We start from the raw sequence: 19,967 nt of genomic DNA on the forward strand, positions 1-19,967 counted from the left end.
GTTAGGGGCTCCCTACACTGCCTGCAGCTACACCCTTCTCAAAAGATTACCAAGCAATGCTAACCTTGCTAAATTATTCATGAACACAGCCAAAGGCCGACGATTGGCATTTAAACTGGAATAAAATCAATGAATCACCTACATTACAGGCTTACGAATGAGTGAATAATTAAAATAATTATGTTTTGGCTGCAAAAAGATGGTTAATGACCATGCAGTTCACTTAAAAATCCTGCAGTGTGACAAATTATTAGAGTATAATTAATTAATTTAGTCTCTTAATATAAGGTCATGAAAATGACATGTATAGTAATTATAAAAGAATTACAAAACGTTTTTAAAACTGCTATTTAAAAATATTTTACATGCACCATACTGCCCAATAATCTGGAGAAACATCGCCATCTTCTGGAGCAAGTTTTTACTGCAGGCCTACAGGAATCACGTTGTCCTGCATAAATGATTAACCCCTCACTTGTTAATACCAGTGTGATAATCATCAGTGCATATGATCTTGTTTTGCTGATTTAAAGCTTAACAAAATTAAAGCACAAATGAGAAAAAAAATAATGTCAATAATGTTCTTTAATGTCAATATGTACATAACCTGAAAGAAAAATAAGATTTAAAAAAATAAACAAAATAAATACAATATGATACAATTTCCACAATGTCTTTAAAGAGGTTTATGGAATATTTTCCCTCCATCTGGAGAAGAGAGATCTGTCCCTGTCCAGCTCTCTTCATGGATTCATCTCATCCACATTCATTCACCTCTTGAGATTTATAAATATAGATCCATTTCTTCACCTTTTTCTCAAACTTCTCGTTCAACAAAAGGCAAAGAGCAGTCTGAGAGAGAGGAGCAGATGCAGGGAGAGGAAACATCTCACAGAAGCGACGACCTGCCGAGCCCGAGTGCAAATGTGCTCAAGGATCCACACAAACATGATCATGATGAATGACACTTTATATACATCAAGCTAAAGAAACGTTTAACACTGGCTGCTTGAGGTAACGTCACGATATTCACACATCAGGCGTATGCCCGACAACACTAACATGATTCCTCTGACGGGACACTAAGTGGTTAATCAATCTATAATGGGTGAACCTCACAAAAATGCTAAAGAATGCTTGGTCATATCTCACCCCCAAAATAAAGAAAATATGTTTTAAATGTAATATTTTGCACAAAGAATATTAAGTCTATTTTTAGGATCATTAATATTTATTATTTATTTTTATTTTTTTGCATTGTGACAATACTTCCATTATGATTAAGCACATTTAAACCCTCTTAATGTGAAAAAGTCTTATTTTCATTATTGTAAAGTGAAAAACAATGGTTTAGTGTCGAAATTGTTTTTGTTTTAATGCAAAAAAGTTTTTATACATTTTTGGTGCTCTTTGTTGCACGAAATACATTTTTTTTTCCCGATTTTAATGTGTCTGAACAGGATGATTGTAATCACTGTTTTGTGGGAAAGAGGTTTTTTTGTGCATTACAGTAATTCACTGAAAATGTCACACTGCAGAAAAGCTTAAATGACATTTCAGAAAATACATTTTTTTTAAATTTTGGGGTAAAATATGACCTGGACATTTCTTCACCAGATTGACCCAAATAAAGACTAATTCTTAGGAAACAAGGGAATTCCTAAAGTTTGACCTTGGTTTGAAAGAAGGAAGAACATTCAAACTGCTCAGAGACACTTCAAATCCAGCAGTCATGAAATGAATGAAGAGCTGGTGCTGTTATAGAGAGAGTGTTTCCTGCGAGATCTTACTCCCTGCAGCATTGTGTACGAGGACTCAAGAGGAACTGCTGATAGTTTAAGATAAGTGTGGGGATGTGTGGAGGGGGACACAGTGATCTGGACATGTCTCTGTTCAGGACATGTCTGTAGACGTCAACTTCTTCATGTTCCTGCGCTGAGCCAGACTCGAGGCCGCCACAGGTTCCAGAACCGGTTTACAGGTCTTGTGGTTCAGTGCAGAGTATGTGGCAGCCATCGCTCCCTATGAGAGACATCACAATGAGTACTCTACATCTAAAGACAGTGGGCCTCATTCATGAAACACAAACACAATGACTTAGTGTGAAAATTGTTTGCAAAGCCTTTCCGGATGAAATTGTCATGTTCATGAAAGTTTTCATATTTTCAAAATTTTAGTTGGTGCAAACAAAATTAACACCTACTCAAAAGTTAACTGTGGGTTAAAGGCATCTGAATGTTGGGTTAATCCATCTCAAGTGCTCCAGTTCATGAAATTCAGTTACTTGCTTGCTTTTGACGTAGATGTATGTAAACCCCCTTAATGTTCTCGTTGCAAAAGAGGAACATAACTTCAGGGGTGAGGATTTGACCCTCTGACCTCTGCAAACTGGCTTTTGTTGTTTCCCGCTCAGCTGTTCCTCCAACACCATCATGCATTTTTGCCATGGGATGTTGCAAAGAAGTTCCATTCGGCTTTTACACCAAAGTCCTTCTCATGGTTGCACAGATTGGCAAATTCTTCTTGTTTTTATATTGGCTTGCAGATCTATTAGAATGTAAAATACATTACATACGTCTACATCAAAAGCGAGGAAGTAACTAAACTTCTAAGTCTAAGGAACAAGAATGTGCAAAATGTTTATATATGTACATGTACCTTGTAATGTGCTCTAGAGATCAGTTTTTGTTCCAAGGATCTAGGACCATCTTGAGCCGAGATACTGAGGTTTCCATAAACATCTGTATAACCAAAATGTGTCCTGCGCCATGACACAAAGATGGCCACCATGGTTAAACCAAGTAAAATAAAATAAAAACTGGTGGTTTTACAATACCGATACATAATCAAATAAAAAATGGTCATGCAACCAACTTTAAAATTATTGGACCACTTCAGATGGACTGACCCTGTTTCGAATTCATGAAGAAAACTAACAACTGAATAAGTGAAAATAACCTTAATAAATGGCATAAATTAGTAAAAAAGTGGGTTATTTCTTCTTTAGCAATCACATTAATAGTCTCTTACATTAATTAGAAACTTAACTGAACATGTTTCTTTGATGCTTGCATTTATTTCTTCAAAGTAGTTTACGCCCTCAGCTCCATAAATTGTGTCTTGTTTTTCCAGCATAAGTGCTTGGCATGGGACAAAAAAGTAACGAGAAGACAGTTTGCATTTGATTTTCTAGAGAAAATGAATACCCTCTAATGTGATTTTACATTTGTGCTCTATCATTTAGGTTTCACTAAATCAGTATGGGCATCAATAAATAATGTTCACTGGCCAATGTTAATGCTGTTAAACCCACAAATAAACATGTCGTGGGCAGGTGCGTACACAATACAATACAAAAAAATTAAAAAAGCCAGCACACTGTCGCAACTTACAAATATTTATTAGATTACATTGTTTTGGTCAGACCTTCTTTATGGATTCTTTTCATTCTCCTCAACTTTCTTCCAATTACAATGGAAGTAAACTATCACTTTTTCATTCAAGATTAACCTATGATGCTGGCAATGCACTCAGCTGAACCGGATATGGCTAATAGTGCATCTGGTAAATTTTTTTTACATAAAGCTTCATATTGAACCTTTTTAATTGACCTCTTGGACTGTTCAATTTGTGAAAGAACCTGCAATGACAGCAAGTTCCTCACTTTCTTTTCGACCAGACATGCCAGTGTGTTTGCTAAATCAAAATTTTACGCTTTCCTATATATGCTTTCCATTATATTTAATGGCCGTGGATTAAGGTAATTGTGAAAGAGCATGCACACACACAATTGTCTGGAATTCACTAACATATACACCATTAACCAACAAACCTACAGTGTTCAGTTTGTGAATCCAGTGGAAAGTTTCAGGGAGGTCCATTTATTGCTGAAATAACTCCCAATTTACAATTAATTTCATGAACGAGGCCCACTGTTTAGAAATAAAGATCAGGATGAGGTGTGTCAAACACTTTTAATCTGAAACTGCATCTGAAGGGGACACGACTGTCCTACAGCTCATTTACACACTGACCACGTTTACATACACTTAAGAAAACTGTTTATTCAAGGGTTTTTGCAGGAAGCGGCTTTTCCTTACACCGTTTAAGGGATTAAGAGAAAGCGGTTTAACACACCTAGGTTTCTCCCGGAGAACGTGGCTTATTGTGGTCATGTAAACACATAAGCGTTGCTCTAACAGATATTTGAGGAGTGCACGTGTGTGGAACAGACCGGAGAACAAACATCACAGGATGGAGTCCAACATCAAGTCAACACAGTGGAAAGAATTGAAAATTTCTGGGACTACAGTGGGAAAAGCACATACACTACAAACTATACCCATTTATACACACCAATGTAAAATTTTGAAGGCCCCTTACCTCCGCGTTTATGTGCTTGTACACTGAAGGAATACCAGCTTATTCCCTTTTATGTAAGAGGGTGTGGCAGCGGGGGCGTGGTCAAGCGTCCGTCCGGAGAGAAAGCGGTAAGGGCGCTTGCACCTGAGCTACAATACTTGTAACACCTGTCTCTAATACCAGTGAGCATGGGGAGAGTGGCATATAAGCAGCCACGCCACCAGCAAAGAGAGAGAGAGAGAGAGAGTCTGGCACAAGGAAGGCCACGATGCTCCTGAAGCTGCTACGTTTAATCTGTTATGTTTGTGAAGCTGATGTTTTTAAGTTATTGCATTGCAGTGGCAGAATAAAAGTCCTACCTGAGCCTGGAAAAACCTGCTTCCCTGTGTTCTCCTTCCCTTCTGTTTGTGAGCTGTTAAACTGGTGCCGAAACCCGGGATCTTGAAGTACGCCCCATGGAGTCCTCCCAGTTGGCAGAGATCCTCAAATCCTACATTGGCTTACACCAGTCCAACCAACAATCCCTGCTTGAGCTGCAGCAAGATCAAGATCGCAAGTTCTTTGAGATCCTTCGGGCTCAAGCAGAGGACCGGCATGCGATCCGGAGCCTTCTCAAACAGGAGAGAGCCCCGGCCATCTCCCCGGACAACCACAGCCCCATGCCCCCGCCCATGCTTCTGAAGATGGGGGCTAAGGACGACCCGGAAGCCTTCCTTGACTTATTTGAGCGGACCGCTGAGATATGGAGCTGGCCGCGTGATCAGTGGGCGGCCAGGCTCCTCTCGTTGCTGTCCGGGGAAGCCCAGCTCGCAGCACAACATCTGCTGGTGGTGAACCTCCTGGCTTATGAGGACCCGAAGAAGACCATCCTGCAGCGGGTTGGCCGCAGTCCGGAGCAGCATCGCCAGCTCTTCCGGTCGATGAAGTTGGAGACGATCACCCATTTGCCTTCACCCAACGGCTCCGAGACGCCTGCCGGAGATGGCTACTGGCGGGGATCGTGACATCGAGGGAATAGTCGACCAGGTGGTACTGGAGCAGCTCGTCCATCTGCTACCACGAGGAATGGCGGAATGGGTCCAGTGCCACCGCCCGGCGTCGCTGGAGGAGGCTGTTCGATTGGCAGAGGACCATATGGTGGTGTACCAGAGGGCGGAAGAGCCCTCCCACTCTCTCTCCCCACCCCTGTGTTTTCCCCATTCTCTTCCCCCTCACTCTGCTCTCTCCCTAGAGCCCGTTCCTGTGAGGAGTCCTGCCACCGAAGCCAGTTCCCCGCGTGCGGGGTGTTGCATCGCCCACAGCAGCGACAGTGCGCCGCTGCTCTCCCCCTCAGGTGGAAATGTCCGCCAACGCAGGTGTGGGCGTGGCGCCTGGGCTGGTCTGCTGGAGTTGTGGGGATCCGGGACACTTCCAGGAACAGTGGCCCAGATCCCTGACACTCCGAAGGCTGCCCCCGATCGGGCCGGAGCGTACCGGATACCCGTAAGTGTCAAGGGGGTACTCACCAAGCATTGGTGGACACGGGTTGTAATCACACCACTATCCACCAACGCTTGGTTCAACGTGAGGCTTTGGGCACAGCTAAAATGGTGAGGGTGAAGTGTGTGCATGGGGATATTCCAACTACCCAGTGGTGACCCTTGTGATTAAATTTCGGGGAACAAAACAGTGTGGAGGCTGCGGTTAGTTCCCGCCTCACCCATCCGCTGATTTTGGGAACTAATTAGCCTGAATTCATAAAGGTATTAAAGGGACTATGTGCGGATGGGTCCTGCACTAAAGCAATGAGATGTGAGATGTGTGATGCTCTGGCAGGGGAGGCGGAGCCAGGGCCGTCTTCGTCTGCTCCACGTCAGGATGACGTGAGGGGGGAGAGGCTGCAGCCCCTCCCGTCCTCGGGGGATTTCCCTTCGGAGCAGTCGCGAGACGAAACCCTCAAGCACGACTTTGACCAAGTGAGAGTGATCAATGGTCAACAACTCCAGTCGGGTGTTGCCCTTTCATATCTTTATTTTGCAATTATAAATGAGCGGTTGTATAGAGTGATGCAGGACGCTCAAAGGAAGATACAACCTAGCTCTTAATACTGCGGAGCTGTCGGGAAATGGTGTTCCAGGCGGCTCATTATAATCCCATGGCGGGTCACTAGGGGAAAGAAAAACACTGAACCTCCTAATAGCCCATTTTTATTGCCCGGGCATTGGCGGCGATGTCCGCAGGTGGGTTGCGGCATGCCGCGAATGCCAGCTGGTGAATTCACCGGCCACCCCAAAAGCGCCATTGCGCCCTCTTCCGCTGATCGAGGTCCCCTTCGAGAGAATTGGATTGCATTTATAATTGCAAAATAAAGATATGAAAGGGCAACACCCAACTGGAGTTGTTGACCATTGATCACTCTCACTTGGTCAAAGTCATGCTTGAGGGTTTCGTCTCGCGACTGCTCCGAAGGGAAATCCCCCGAGGACGGGAAGGGCTGCAGCCTCTCCCCCCCTCACGTCATCCTGACGTGGAGCAGACGAAGACGGCCCTGGCTCCGCCTCCCCTGCCAGAGCATCGCACATCTCACATCTCATTGCTTTAGTGCAGGACCCATCCGCACATAGTCCCTTTAATACGTTTATGAATTCAGGCTAATTAGTCCCCAAAATCAGCGGATGGGTGAGGCGGGAACTAACCGCAGCCTCCACACTGTTTTGTTCCCCGAAATTTAATCACAAGGGTCACCACTGGGTAGTTGGAATATCCCCATGCACACACTTCACCCTCACCATTTTAGCTGTGCCCAAAGCCTCACGTTGAACCAAGCGTTGGTGGATAGTGGTTTGATTACAACCCGTGTCCACCAATGCTTGGTAAGTACCCCCTTGACACTTACGTGTATCCGGTACGCTCCGGCCCGATCGGGGGCAGCCTTTGGAGTGTCAGGGATCTGGGCCACTGTTCCTGGAAGTGTCCCGGATCCCCGCAACTCCAGCAGACCAGCCCAGGTGCCACGATACAACCTAGCTCTTAATACCGCGGAGCTGTCAGGAAATGGTGTTCCAGGCGGCTCATTATAATCCCATGGCGGGTCACTAGGGGAAAGAAAAACACTGAACCTCCTAATAGCCCATTTTTATTGCCCGGGCATTGGCGGCGATGTCCGCAGGTGGGTTGCGGCATGCCGCGAATGCCAGCTGGTGAATCCACCGGCCACCCCAAAAGCGCCATTGCGCCCTCTTCCGCTGATCGAGGTCCCCTTCGAGAGAATTGGAATGGACCTCATCGGGCCATTAGAGCGGTCAGCACGCAGACGTCGCTTTGTATTGGTCCTAGTGTACTATGCAATGGGATATCCGGAAGCAGTGCCTCTGCACAACATCTCAGCATGCAGTGTTGCGGAGGCACTCTTCAAAATAATATCCCGGGTGAGGATTCCGAAAGAAATCCTCACCGATCAGGGCACAACTTTTATGTCATGGACACTACACGAGCTTCACGAATTATTGGGCATTAAATCAATCCGCACCAGCGTTTACCATCCACAAACAGATGGCCTGGTAGAGCGATTTAATAAAACCCTTAAAAATATGATTCGTAAGTTCGTGCACGAGGATGCTAGAAATTGGGACAAATGGCTCGATCCCGTTATACGCAGTATGAGAGGTCCTGCAAGCCTCCAAGGGATTTTCCCCATTCGAGCTGCTATATGGGCAGCGCCCGCGTGGCGTGCTTGACGTTATGCGCAAAGCTTGGGAGGAGGGACCTTAAAACAGTAATGAAATTCAATACGTTCTTGATCTTAGAGCAAAACTCCACACTTTGGGGCAATTAACACAGGAGAATTTGCTCCAAGCTCAAGAATGACAGAGCCGACTGTATGACAGGGGAACTCGGCTGCAGGAATTTGCACCGGGAGATAAGGTACTACTTCCCACGTCCAGCTCCAAATTACTCGCCAAGTGGCAAGGACCCTTTGAGGTCACCCGACGAGTGGGGGATCTCGATTATGAGGTAAAGCGAACCGATGGAGGGGGCACATGCCAAATATATCACCTCAAGCCCCTGAAATTGTGGAGGGAGGCGGTCCCTGTGACGTTTGCTACGGTAGTCCTGGAGAGGGCGGAGCTCGGGCCAGAGGTGAATACAAAACACAATCATTTCACTTGTGGAGACCACCTCTCACCGTATCAACTCGCAGAGGATGCCAAGTTGCAAAAAGAATTTGCAGACGTGTTTTCCCCTCTACCGGGTCGTACAAACCTCATACAGCACCACATCAAGACCAAGCCGGGGGTGGTGGTATGTAGCGTCCCTACCGATTGCCCGAGCACAAAAAGAAAATTGTCCAGGAAGAACTGGATGCAATGCTCGATATGGGGGTAATAGAGGAATCCCACAGCGACTGGTCCAGCCCGGCTGTTCTAGTTCCTAAGAGCGACGGGTCTGTACGTTTCTGTGTGGATTATAGAAAAGTCAATGCGGTGTCTAAATTTGACGCATACCCAATGCCTCGCGTTGATGAGTTGCTCGATTGGTTAGGCACTGCTCGATTTTATTTGATACTGGATTTGACAAAGGGTTATTGGCAGATCCCCTTGACACCAATTTCCCGTGAAAAAACAAACTTCTCCACGCCGTTTGGATTACACCAATTTGTGACGCTTCCGTTTGGTTTGTTTGGAGCCCCGACTACATTTCAGCGTCTCATGGACCGAATCCTCAGACCGCATTCGGCTTACGCCACTGCCTACTTAGATACTTATGATGCTGTCATCTATACAATACCTGTGTACTGTATACTGTACATACTGTACATTGTATGTTATTTGTATATTGTGTTGTGTGTAATTGTGTATATTAGATTTGAAATTGTGTTGTAAAACTGATGTTTATTGTAAATTGGTATATGTCTCTCTGTCACGACTACTGTGTTGCTCAGAACTGCATCCAATAATTTCACACACTATTGCACTTGTGTATATGGTTGTGTGACAAAAGTGATTTTGATTTGATTTACAGCAATGATTGGCAGTGGCACATGCAGCATCTGAGGGCGGTTCTGAGATTGCTGAGACGAGCGGGACTCATAGCAAACCCAAAGAAGTGCGCGATTAGGCGGGTGGAGGTTAGGTATCTGGGGTTCCACTTGGGCCACGGGCAGGTGCGTCCCCAAATTGACAAGACTGCGACCTGCCCGAGTCCCAAGACCAAAAAGGGGGTGAGACAGTTCCTGGGGCTGGCTATTATAGGAGATTCATGCCTAATTATTTGGATGTCACCAGCCCGCTGATTGATCTCACTAAAAAGGGAGTTCCAGACCCAGTCCAGTGGACGGAGCAGTGTCAACAGGTGTTCATGCAGGTTAAAGCTGCAATTGCGGGGGGCCGCTTTTACATTCACCCGATTTCTCTCTCCCTTTAGTCTTGCAGACGGACGCTTCAGAGAGAGGGCTGGGGGGCGTATTCTTGCAGGTGGTGGAGGGGGAGGAGCGCCCGGTGCTGTACATTAGCCACAAGCTCTCGCATCTCGCCACAAGGAAGGCCACGGTGCTCCTGAAGCTGCTACGTTTAATCTGTTATGTTTGTGAAGCTGATGTGTTTAAGTTACTAGTGCCTGTGAAGCTGACGAGTTTGTGAAGTTGTAAAGCCTTGCAGTGGCCGATTAAAAGTCCTACCTGAGCCTGGAAAAACCTGCTTCCCTGTGTTCTCCTTCCCTTCTGTTTGTGAGCGGTTACAGAGGGAAACCCCACTATTGCAGTGCAGTTCCACTTCATATCGCGATGTAAAGTTAAGAAAACAAACATATCAACAACTCTGGAGTATCTGGAAATAAAGCAAAGCAATGCTGAATAAAATTGAGAAGTCTTCCTTGGATACCATGTTTGTTATTTACACAAGTGTCGCAGGGAAATAACGTTGCTGTGTAGAAAGCTGCTTACTGACCGAGCCACAAGCCAAAGTATACTGCGGGAGTCTGCGTTGCGGATCACTCCACGCACCGCATGTGTGACGCAAATTGCATCATCAGCACAGCCGCGCGGCTTGACCGCGCGCTGCCTAGATTTTCTTGATCCGTGCACGCGGTCCTCGGCTGTGCACGTCGCTGAAGCATGCACCTGCTGTTGACTGTACTAAAAGAGTATCACAAAGAAGTTGTAGTGGGCATGCGTCAAACACGTTAGTATTTGCTCGCGGTCAGAAGAGTATACTCACAAAGGCAACGTGGTCGACTGCAAACTGATCCATAAGGCGCAAAAATGAAGTATACCTGGGCCTGTAATGGGAGTAAAGAGTATGCCAAATAACTGTAATTGTAACTGTAACTGTAAATGTGATCACTGTTAGGTTTGTACTGGTTTGTGTCGCTCATGGCAATAGGGACAAATACAAAAAAAATATTTGGGATAATAATTTCACAACAGTTGCCAAGTCTCTACTGGAATTATTTTAAGATGTAATAAAAAATAAGCTGTAGCTTTAGATAGCTAAAATAATCCAGCCAACAGCAGTGAGTGCTTTTCTCTTTTTTTTTTTTTATGTCACTAATGTTGTTTGATTTACATTCCCTTATTATGTACGTCACACAATCACAGCCAATCAAAGGATATTTAATATTTAAATCTTCAGTAGGGATGTCAAAAGTAACAGTACCTCCGCACCTAGTCAAAACTACAATTGAAAATGTTCAAAGATACCTGTTTCTCTGCAGTATCCCTAGCTTTAATACTATGTGTATATTTGTTCTATTGTCTTTATTCGTTTGATTGCTTGAAATAAGTTTCATTGTTGTTCATTTACTACTTGTCCTGAATAATTGCTTGAGAACTTAAAACAATGTTTACTTAAAGAAATCAGTTAGTATTTATTTCTTGGACCCATGAGATTTAATTGTGGGTGGAGTTGCTCGGCACAAGACAACAGAAATAAAACAAAAACAAAGTGACTGATAATATGTCCTGTCGTGTTTGGTTAGGACAACAACTCAGATTAACATGAAAAAAATCACTAGTCGTTGGTTAGGACACGTTTTGGTCCAATCTGGCCTAAAAGGAGTTGTACACCCCTGATCTAAATCAACAGACGTGCTGTACCTTGACCAAATGCGGCGCTTCATGACGTGTGAGCTGAAAGTGAGGGTTCTGCTCCCTGCAGGAGATCCATGAGTGTTTCAGAACCTGTTCTGCTGAATATCTCTGATGAGGGTCCACATGCAGCATATGAGACAACAGATCCTGCAAACAAACACTCAATGTCAATATTCTCACACAATAATTTGTTCGAAAAACTTTTGGACATACACTAGTTTTTATTTGGTGTTTAGTAAAAATGTTGGGGAGAATTTGGTGTCTAAACTGCTTATGAAATGATACACTCAAATGACAAACCATTCACTCCACACCAACTCAATTTAAATCCCTCAATTTCCATTTGAAATTTCCATGGTCTGCAAAAACAAAGATTCTGTCATCATTTACTCACTGTCGTGTCATTCCAAACCCATAAGACTTTCTTTCTTCCATGGAACACAAAAGGAGAAATGTTGATGTTCATGCTGGTTTTTCAGTTTTGATGTCAATGAAACTGAATGACATTGGTTCTCGTACATCTCGAAACCGAATGCAGACTGATAGCATGAATGAGATTTAAAGTGTTAGTTCACCCAAAAATGAAAATTCTCTCATGACTGACTCACCTTTAAGACATCCCAGATGTGTATATCTTTCCTTCTTCAGCAGAGCCGAAATGAAGATTTTATAAACATTATACAGGTGCATCTCAATAAATTAGAATGTCGTGGAAAAGTTCATTTATTTCAGTAATTCAACTCAAATTGTGAAACTCGTGTATTAAATAAATTCAATGCACACAGACTGAAGTAGTTTAAGTCTTTGGTTCTTTTAATTGTGATGATTTTGGCTCACATTTAACAAAAACCCACCAATTCACTATCTCAAAAAATTAGAATACATCATAAGACCAATAAAAAAAACATTTTTAGTGAATTGTTGGCCTTCTGGAAAGTATGTTCATTTACTGTATATGTACTCAATACTTGGTAGGGGCTCCTTTTGCTTTAATTACTGCCTCAATTCGGCATGACATGGAGGTGATCAGTTTGTGGCACTGCTGAGGTGGTATGGAAGCCCAGGTTTCTTTGACAGTGGCCTTCAGCTCATCTGAATTTTTTGGTCTCATGTTTCTCATTTTCCTCTTGACAATATCCCATAGATTCTCTATGGGGTTCAGGTCTGGTGAGTTTGCTGGCCAGTCAAGCACACCAACACCATGGTCATTTAACCAACTTTTGGTGCTTTTGGCAGTGTGGGCAGGTGCCAAATCCTGCTGGAAAATGAAATCAGCATCTTTAAAAAGCTGGTCAGCAGAAGGAAGCATGAAGTGCTCCAAAATTTCTTGGTAAACGGGTGCAGTGACTTTGGTTTTCAAAAAACACAATGGACCAACACCAGCAGATGACATTGCACCCCAAATCATCACAGACTGTGGAAACTTAACACTGGACTTCAAGCAACTTGGGCTATGAGCTTCTCCACCCTTCCTCCAGACTCTAGGACCTTGGTTTCCAAATGAAATACAAAACTTGCTCTCATCTGAAAAGAGGACTTTGGACCACTGGGCAACAGTCCAGTTTTTCCTTCTCCTTAGCCCAGGTAAGATGCCTCTGATGTTGTCTGTGGTTCAGGAGTGGCTTAACAAGAGGAATACGACAACTGTAGTCAAATTCCTTGACATGTCTGTGTGTGGTTGATGCCTTGACACCAGCCTCAGTCCATTCCTTGTGAAGTTCACCCAAATTCTTGAATCGATTTTGCTTGACAATCCTCATAAGGCTGCGGTTCTCTCAGTTGGTTGTGCATCTTTTTCTTCCACACTTTTTCCTTCCACTCAACTTTCTGTTTACATGCTTGGATACAGCACTCTGTGAACAGCCAGCTTCTTTGGCAATGAATGTTTGTGGCTTACCCTCCTTGTGAAGGGTGTCAATGATTGTCTTCTGGACAACTGTCAGATCAGCAGTCTTCCCCATGATTGTGTAGCCTAGTGAACCAAACTGAGAGACCATTTTGAAGGCTCAGGAAACCTTTGCAGGTGTTTTGCGTTGATTAGCTGATTGGCATGTCACCATATTCTAATTTTTTGAGATAGTGAATTGGTGGGTTTTTGTTAAATGTGAGCCAAAATCATCAATTAAAAGAACCAAAGACTTAAACTACTTCAGTCTGTGTGCATTGAATTTATTTAATACACGAGTTTCACAATTTGAGTTGAATTACTGAAATAAATGAACTTTTCCACGACATTCTAATTTATTGAGATGCACCTGTATTTCATATCTGTATTGTCCATACAATGAAATTAAACTGGTGCCATTAGACTGCTGGCTGTTTGACAGTCCAAAAGGCATATTTAGGCAGCATAAAAGTAATCCACACGACTCCAGTTGATCAATTAATTTCATCTGAAGCAAATCGATAGGCTGGTGTAAGAAACAAATCGATAATTAATTTAAATCGTTGCTTTCGGTTGCTGTTTGAAATGACCTAACTCTTGCGTGACGGTCGTTCCTCTATTGTGTTCCGATTTGTTTAAGTTAATAAAGTTTTAATTATCAATTTATTTTTTATACAAACCGATCAATTTGCTCCAGAAGACATTGATCGACTGGAGTCATGTGGATTACTTTTATGCTGCCTAAATATGATTTCTGGACCATCAAAAAGCCAGCAGACTGATGGCACCTGTTTAATTCTATTGTATGGACATACAGTGCTGAAATGTGCTTATAAAAATCTTAATTTCAGTTCTGCTGAAGAAGGAAAGACATACACATCTGGGATGGCTTAAAGGAAAGTCAATCATGAGAGAATTTTCATTTTTGGGTGAACTATCCCTTTAAGAGCTGCAGTGGAAGGGAAGATTTTAAGAAATGAGTATTCTGCCAAACATCTCCTTTTGTGTTCCACAAAAGTCAGTCAGTCATCAAGTTTGGAGTGACGTTATTTTTGGGTGAACTATTTCTTAAATGAATGCAGTCCTCTGAGCTCGTGTTGTATACAACAAATTACAAATACAAGACGAAAGATCAATTTATAATGTTCTGGAAAGTGGGGCTCTGCAACAGTTTGGGTTTCCTCTGCTACCTTTGAGGAGTCCGACACTGAATCCCAGTTTCCTCCACTAAGAGAGAATTTTCCACTGCCGATGCGTAACAAAATCTCCTCTGGCGTGTCATTGGGTCCGTTGGCAAATGGCGTGTACCTACACAAACATGAATGAAAAAATGACTTTTCACTCAAACATTTTTCCAATCACACAAATAAACAATATGAAGTCTCATCAATAATGTGACACTGACCCTGCCAACATGGTGTAGAGGAGAACGCCCAGACTCCAGATATCACAGGCAGCATCATAACCCTGCCGCATCAGTACCTACAACACAGCAAGCATCAGACTTCAGAGAATGCAATTCATTCTAACATGCATGTGTGATGGACAATTGATAGCATTCGATTACGTCATCAAACACGCCCCCACCTCCATGATGGATGGAAACACCGGTAAACAAAGCACTGTGTTTCTCCAGTACCAGCAACATAAATATAGAAATTCGAAACATTGTGACAAAATGAACGTTATATAGAAATGTTGGATAATATTTCACGAAAGGTGTTATGAGAAGCTGAATATGAAGATAAACTTAACTGGTGAATTGGATCCTTCCAACTTGTAAGAAAAACATGTTTTGATATCCTCAATACTTGATTTACATTTATTCATTTAGAAGATGCTTTTTCTTCTAACAAATAGAAGTGATTCATCTTAAGGAGGCAGTAATAAGTGAAGTGCTGTAATACAAAGTTGCAAACTGCTTAGAGAAGCACAAGTGGAGAGGAAGGAGACTAGTGAACAAGAATGAATTAAAACCAATTTTAATAGAGAAAGACGACAGTTTTTGCATTAGTAGGATTGGGTCAAGTACTCATGAAAGAGATGCGTCTTTATATTTCTTGAAAGTGGCTAGAGAATCAGCTGCTCGGGTGGGATTTGAAGGTCATTCCACAAGTGAGGAATGGATAAAGTGAAGGTCTGGGTGCACTTCATGCACACCGTTAGTGCTTACTCGAGTCAGGAAAGATATTCAAGTCTCTAAAATCATGTATTATTTCATCTGTGGAAGGTCAATCGATGAACACGACTGCATTATTGCCACCGCAGGTATGTTACCATCAACAACACATTGTAGCACATGCTAAATGATACAACTTAATATTTCTTTCTAAAGATGTGTTTAAAATTGTATATATGCAAATGCTACTTTGTTCAGATAAAGACATAAAAGATGTTAATGTGTCTGGCCTTTGTATTTGTTAACCGGAAGTCACTGAGCTCAAAATAATTAACAAATATTTTTCTGAAATACTGCTTATCTGTTTTCTTTTTTTTTTTCAGGTTCAATGCCTGCCGTGGGATTCCCCTCCATTGTAATTGTGCTATTAACTGTTTTTTTATATATTTTGTTCCGCTGTTTGAGGACTCTCTTCATTAACAGTGTTCAGAGAATATGAGAAATAAAATAAATTATAAACAAATATTAAACAGGCTTCTTGTGTAATTATTAATTTTATATTTGTTGTCATTTTATGAATTCAAAGCATATCATATTCAGAAATCAAGAAGGGTCTTTCTATAACTTTAATCTCATAGCTCTGTCTTCACTGATACCTGCTGCACTACAATGACTGAGAGCATTTACTCCAGACTTTAGAAACGAGACCCAGTAAGTTTGAATTACCTTGAATTATTTGAAGATTTAAGAAATTGAATTTAGCAAACAGAAAAACTAATAACTTGCAATGATTACTGCCAAGGTTAACTGTTCAGATATGCAGTTGATTTAGTAATTGGTAGCTTTTGTAATTTAGTTTGATTCTAAACAATACCCACTGAAAAATAAACAATTATTCATTTGCATTTTTTTTGTTGTTGCTGTTTTTACCAGTCTATTTTCTGCTACAGTATCATTGTCCATTTTCTGTACGTCTAAAGCATTTCGTCAACCATGCTTCCGGTATGAATTTTTTTCTGCCTGAGCCAACACTTTTTGGGACAAATCTTACAAACTGTGTAACAGAGAAACATAGATTGTTTCTCGTGGGTCTTTAACAAACCCAGAGTATTCCCACATTGTGGACTTTAACTGCTTTGGTGAGGGAAATATAGGTTAAGGCTCCATCACGTATGTGTGCTGCACTAGCGGCATGCGTGTGTTGCCTTAATGGAGTGACGGTTTACTTTAAAATGATGAAGTGGCAATTTAGAGATTTATTACATCATGTAAAAGTTAAATGATGGCGTGTAAATATAACCAATTCTGTCATAATTGAGCTGATTTGGATTTGAGAAAAGTTCTGAAAAAACTGTGAATAAGATGTCAATGGTACGAAAACAATTTGTTTCAAAACGAGGTTGTGAAGAGGATGCACGCCCGGCGCCGAGTTGCCCAATCAGTGGGAGAGAGATAGAGGAGGAGCCAGGGACGCCAGAGAGCAAGACACACACACAGCAGTGTTCATGTGATGTTATACTTTCAGTTCAACATGTGTGTTAAAAGTCTTGTTGAATGTGGACCTGGCTCCCGCTTCCTCCTTTCCCAGACAAACAGAGATCCTTTACAGAAGTTGTGAGCTACATTTAGGAGTGGGTTTGGTTATTAGCAATAATTAATAATTATCAAAGATAATTATTAACTAGATAGTAAAGTTTGAAGACAAACTTTGTTGGCTTGACAAACCCTTGTCTGAAAGTTTAAAAAAGTTTGAAGAGTTGGAAGTTTGCAGGTCTTAACTTCAGACAGACAGAAGGAACATCATACAGATAGACGGCCAGCTGCAAGAAGTCCTATGCAACCCTACCCCTTGCTTGTTTTTCTGAATGGCAAATTGGTTGCTAGGGTAACCCCATCTGGTTCTAGGCAGTTACCAAGGTGGTACAGAAAAGGCTCTTTGCTACCCTGAGTCAAATGAACAAAACCGGAAGTCTCTAAAATGTTCTGGTGCAGAGATATGTGATTTGTTACCTGGTTACTAGGGTAAGCCCATGTGGTTGCTAGGCAGTTACTAAGGTGATACTTGACATGGCTCCTTGCCATCCTAAATGAAATAAGTCAACCCGGAAGTCTCTACGATGTTCTGGTGCAGAGATATGTGATTTGTTACTTGGTTGCTAGGGTAAGCCCATGTGGTTGCTAGGCAGTTGCCAATGTGATACCAAGAAGGCTGCTTGCGGTTCTGAGTCATACAAGCCAACAATGAAGTCTCTACGACATTCTGATCCTGAGACACCCATATAAGCGATTTTAAATGGAAGTCTATGGGGTTTGGTTGCTAGAGTGCTCTAAATGGTTGCTAGGGCATGGCTAAGTAGTTTCCATGATGATACTTGAAGACTGATTGCTCACCCAATTCAAACACTCCAACTCTCATGTCTGTAGGACATTCTGATCTAAAGATATCCATCTAAACCATTTTGAATGGCAGTCAATGGGTTTGTATGCAATGGGGCTGTATGCAGTTGCTAGGGTGTTAAAGTGATGGAGTGAAAGAAAGAATAAAAAGAGTGATGAAAAGACAGAAAAGAGAGTGATAGAGTGATAGACAGAAAGTATAAGTGGTGGAGTGATAGTAAGTAGATTGAATCCTCTAAAGGAGTTATTACAGGGAAAAGTTTTCACCCATTGAATGGGAGTCAATTTAAAATCAGTCCTGTTCGGAAGTCTGATACGGGAATACTGGAAGTCCGATCAGTTAGAAAAGAGATAGCAACCCGAGTCAGACCAGTTTGAAGGTCTGTGGCGAGTTTGGTGTTTGTAGCTTGAAAGCTCTAGGAGGAGATACTGTTTAAATTTTGGCTCAGAAGAAAATAATATTAACTAGACAGTAAAGTCTGAAGACAAACTTTATGTTGGATTGACAAAGCCTTGTCTGAAAGTTTAAAATAGTTTGAAGAATTGGAAGTTTGAAGGTCTTGCAGTCAGACAGAAGGAACATCATACAGATAGAAAGCCAGCTGCAAGAACTCCTATGCAACCCTACCCCTTGCTTGTTTTTCTGAAAGGCAAATTTTTTTGCTAGGTTAACCCCATTTGGTTGCTAGGCTGTTACCAAGGTGATACTGAAAAGGCTTCTTGCTAGCCTGAGACAAATGAATGAAACCAGAAGTCTCTACGATGTTCTGGGTCAGAGATATGTGATTTGTTACTTGGTTGCTAGGGTAACCCCATCTGGTTGCTAAGCAGTTACCAGGGTGATACTTATCTAGGCTCCTTGCCATCCTGAGTGAAATAAGTCAACCCGGAAGTCTCTACGATGTTCTGGTGCAGAGATATGTGATTTGTTACTTGGTTGCTAGGGTAACCCTATCTGGTTGCTAGGCAGTTGCCAGTGTGATACCAAGAAGGCTGCTTGCTGTTCTGAGTCATTGCTAGGGCGTGGCTAAGTAATTTCCATGATGATACTTGAAGACTGATTGCTCACCCAATTCAAACAAGCCAACTCTCATGTCTGTAGGACTTTCTGATCTGAAGATATCCATCTAAGACATTTTGAATGGCAGTCAATGGGTTTTGGTTGCTAGGGTGCACTAAATGGTTGCTAGGTTGTATGCAGTTGCTAGGGTGTTAAAGTGATGGAGTGAAAGAAAGAATAAAAAGAGTGGAGTGATAGAAAGATAGAAAAGAGAGTGATAGATACCCATCTGATCCTGAGATACCCATCTTAGTGATTTTGAATGGAAGTCAAAGGGGTTTGGTTGCTAGGGTGCTCTAAATGGTTGCTAGGTTGTGGCTAAGTAGTTTCCATGATGATACTTTAAGACTGATTGCTCACCCAATTCAAACAAGCCAACTCTCATGTCTGTAGGACATTCTGATCTGAAGATATCCATCTAAGGTTTGGATTCATTTGTTTGACTCAAGATGGCACCGAGTATGGCTGCTGCGTTGCGAGCTGCGACACAACATGGTAGTGTTTAGTTTGTTTTGTTCACAATTCTTATGTTTTTTTGTCTTGGATGTTGTCTGCACTTTTGGACATTGGTTCAGCAATTTCACACCGTAAACCGGACTTCAAATTCCTCAATGCCGACCCGCTGTTTACAAACACGCAAGCGGAGCCGTTTGTCTGGGCAGTCCGGACACGGAAACGCAGGAGGAAAAGGGGAAACCGAGCCGGCGTTCTCATCAGAATAAGACACCGCGAAAATCGACCCCTGCTACCCAGTATTCTACTGGCAAATGTTCAGTCTCTGGATAACAAGCACTGCGAGCTGAAAGTGTGGATCTCTTTCCAACGAGATGAGGGACTGCTGTATTATCTGCCTAACAGAAACTTGGATGTCTGCGGAGATTCCAGACTCAGCCATTGAACCCACGGGGTTCTCCGTGCACCGAGCGGACAGAGCGAAAGACCTCTCAGGTAAAAGCAGAGATGGTTGTGTATGTTTTATGATCAACAAATCCTGGTGTGATCAGAGGAACGTACATTCTATCAAGTCTTTCTGCTCTCCTGATCTGGAATTTCTCATGCTTCTGTGTCGACCATTCAG

The 19,967-nt window shown here is 42.5% G+C and overlaps 1 protein-coding gene across 7 annotated transcripts in view; it reads right to left on the reverse strand.

The window, feature by feature from the left end:
- Positions 1 to 19,967, reverse strand: part of rps6kal (ribosomal protein S6 kinase a, like) — a 101,858-nt gene that overhangs the window by 21,517 nt on the left and 60,374 nt on the right. For 2 of the 7 annotated variants that reach the window (XR_007892586.1, XM_051650579.1), the window contains exons 19-21: positions 14,719 to 14,795; positions 14,504 to 14,621; positions 11,435 to 11,575 (exon numbers count right to left, since the gene is read on the reverse strand). Coding sequence is in view for 6 of the 7 variants with exons in the window: in XM_051650579.1 (XP_051506539.1) it covers positions 11,435 to 11,575; positions 14,504 to 14,621; positions 14,719 to 14,795 (336 nt within the window). In the remaining variant the exon portion in view is untranslated. Of the gene's footprint in view, positions 1 to 567; positions 2,548 to 2,658; positions 2,762 to 3,048; positions 3,141 to 10,556; positions 10,618 to 11,434; positions 11,576 to 14,503; positions 14,622 to 14,718; positions 14,796 to 19,967 lie in introns of those variants that run through there. The other 5 variants (XM_051650573.1, XM_051650576.1, XM_051650575.1 and 2 more) reach the window with 5 other exon arrangements.

The sequence above is a fragment of the Myxocyprinus asiaticus genome, chromosome 22 (assembly GCF_019703515.2).
Source record: "Myxocyprinus asiaticus isolate MX2 ecotype Aquarium Trade chromosome 22, UBuf_Myxa_2, whole genome shotgun sequence".
Lineage (NCBI taxonomy): Eukaryota > Metazoa > Chordata > Actinopteri > Cypriniformes > Catostomidae > Myxocyprinus > Myxocyprinus asiaticus.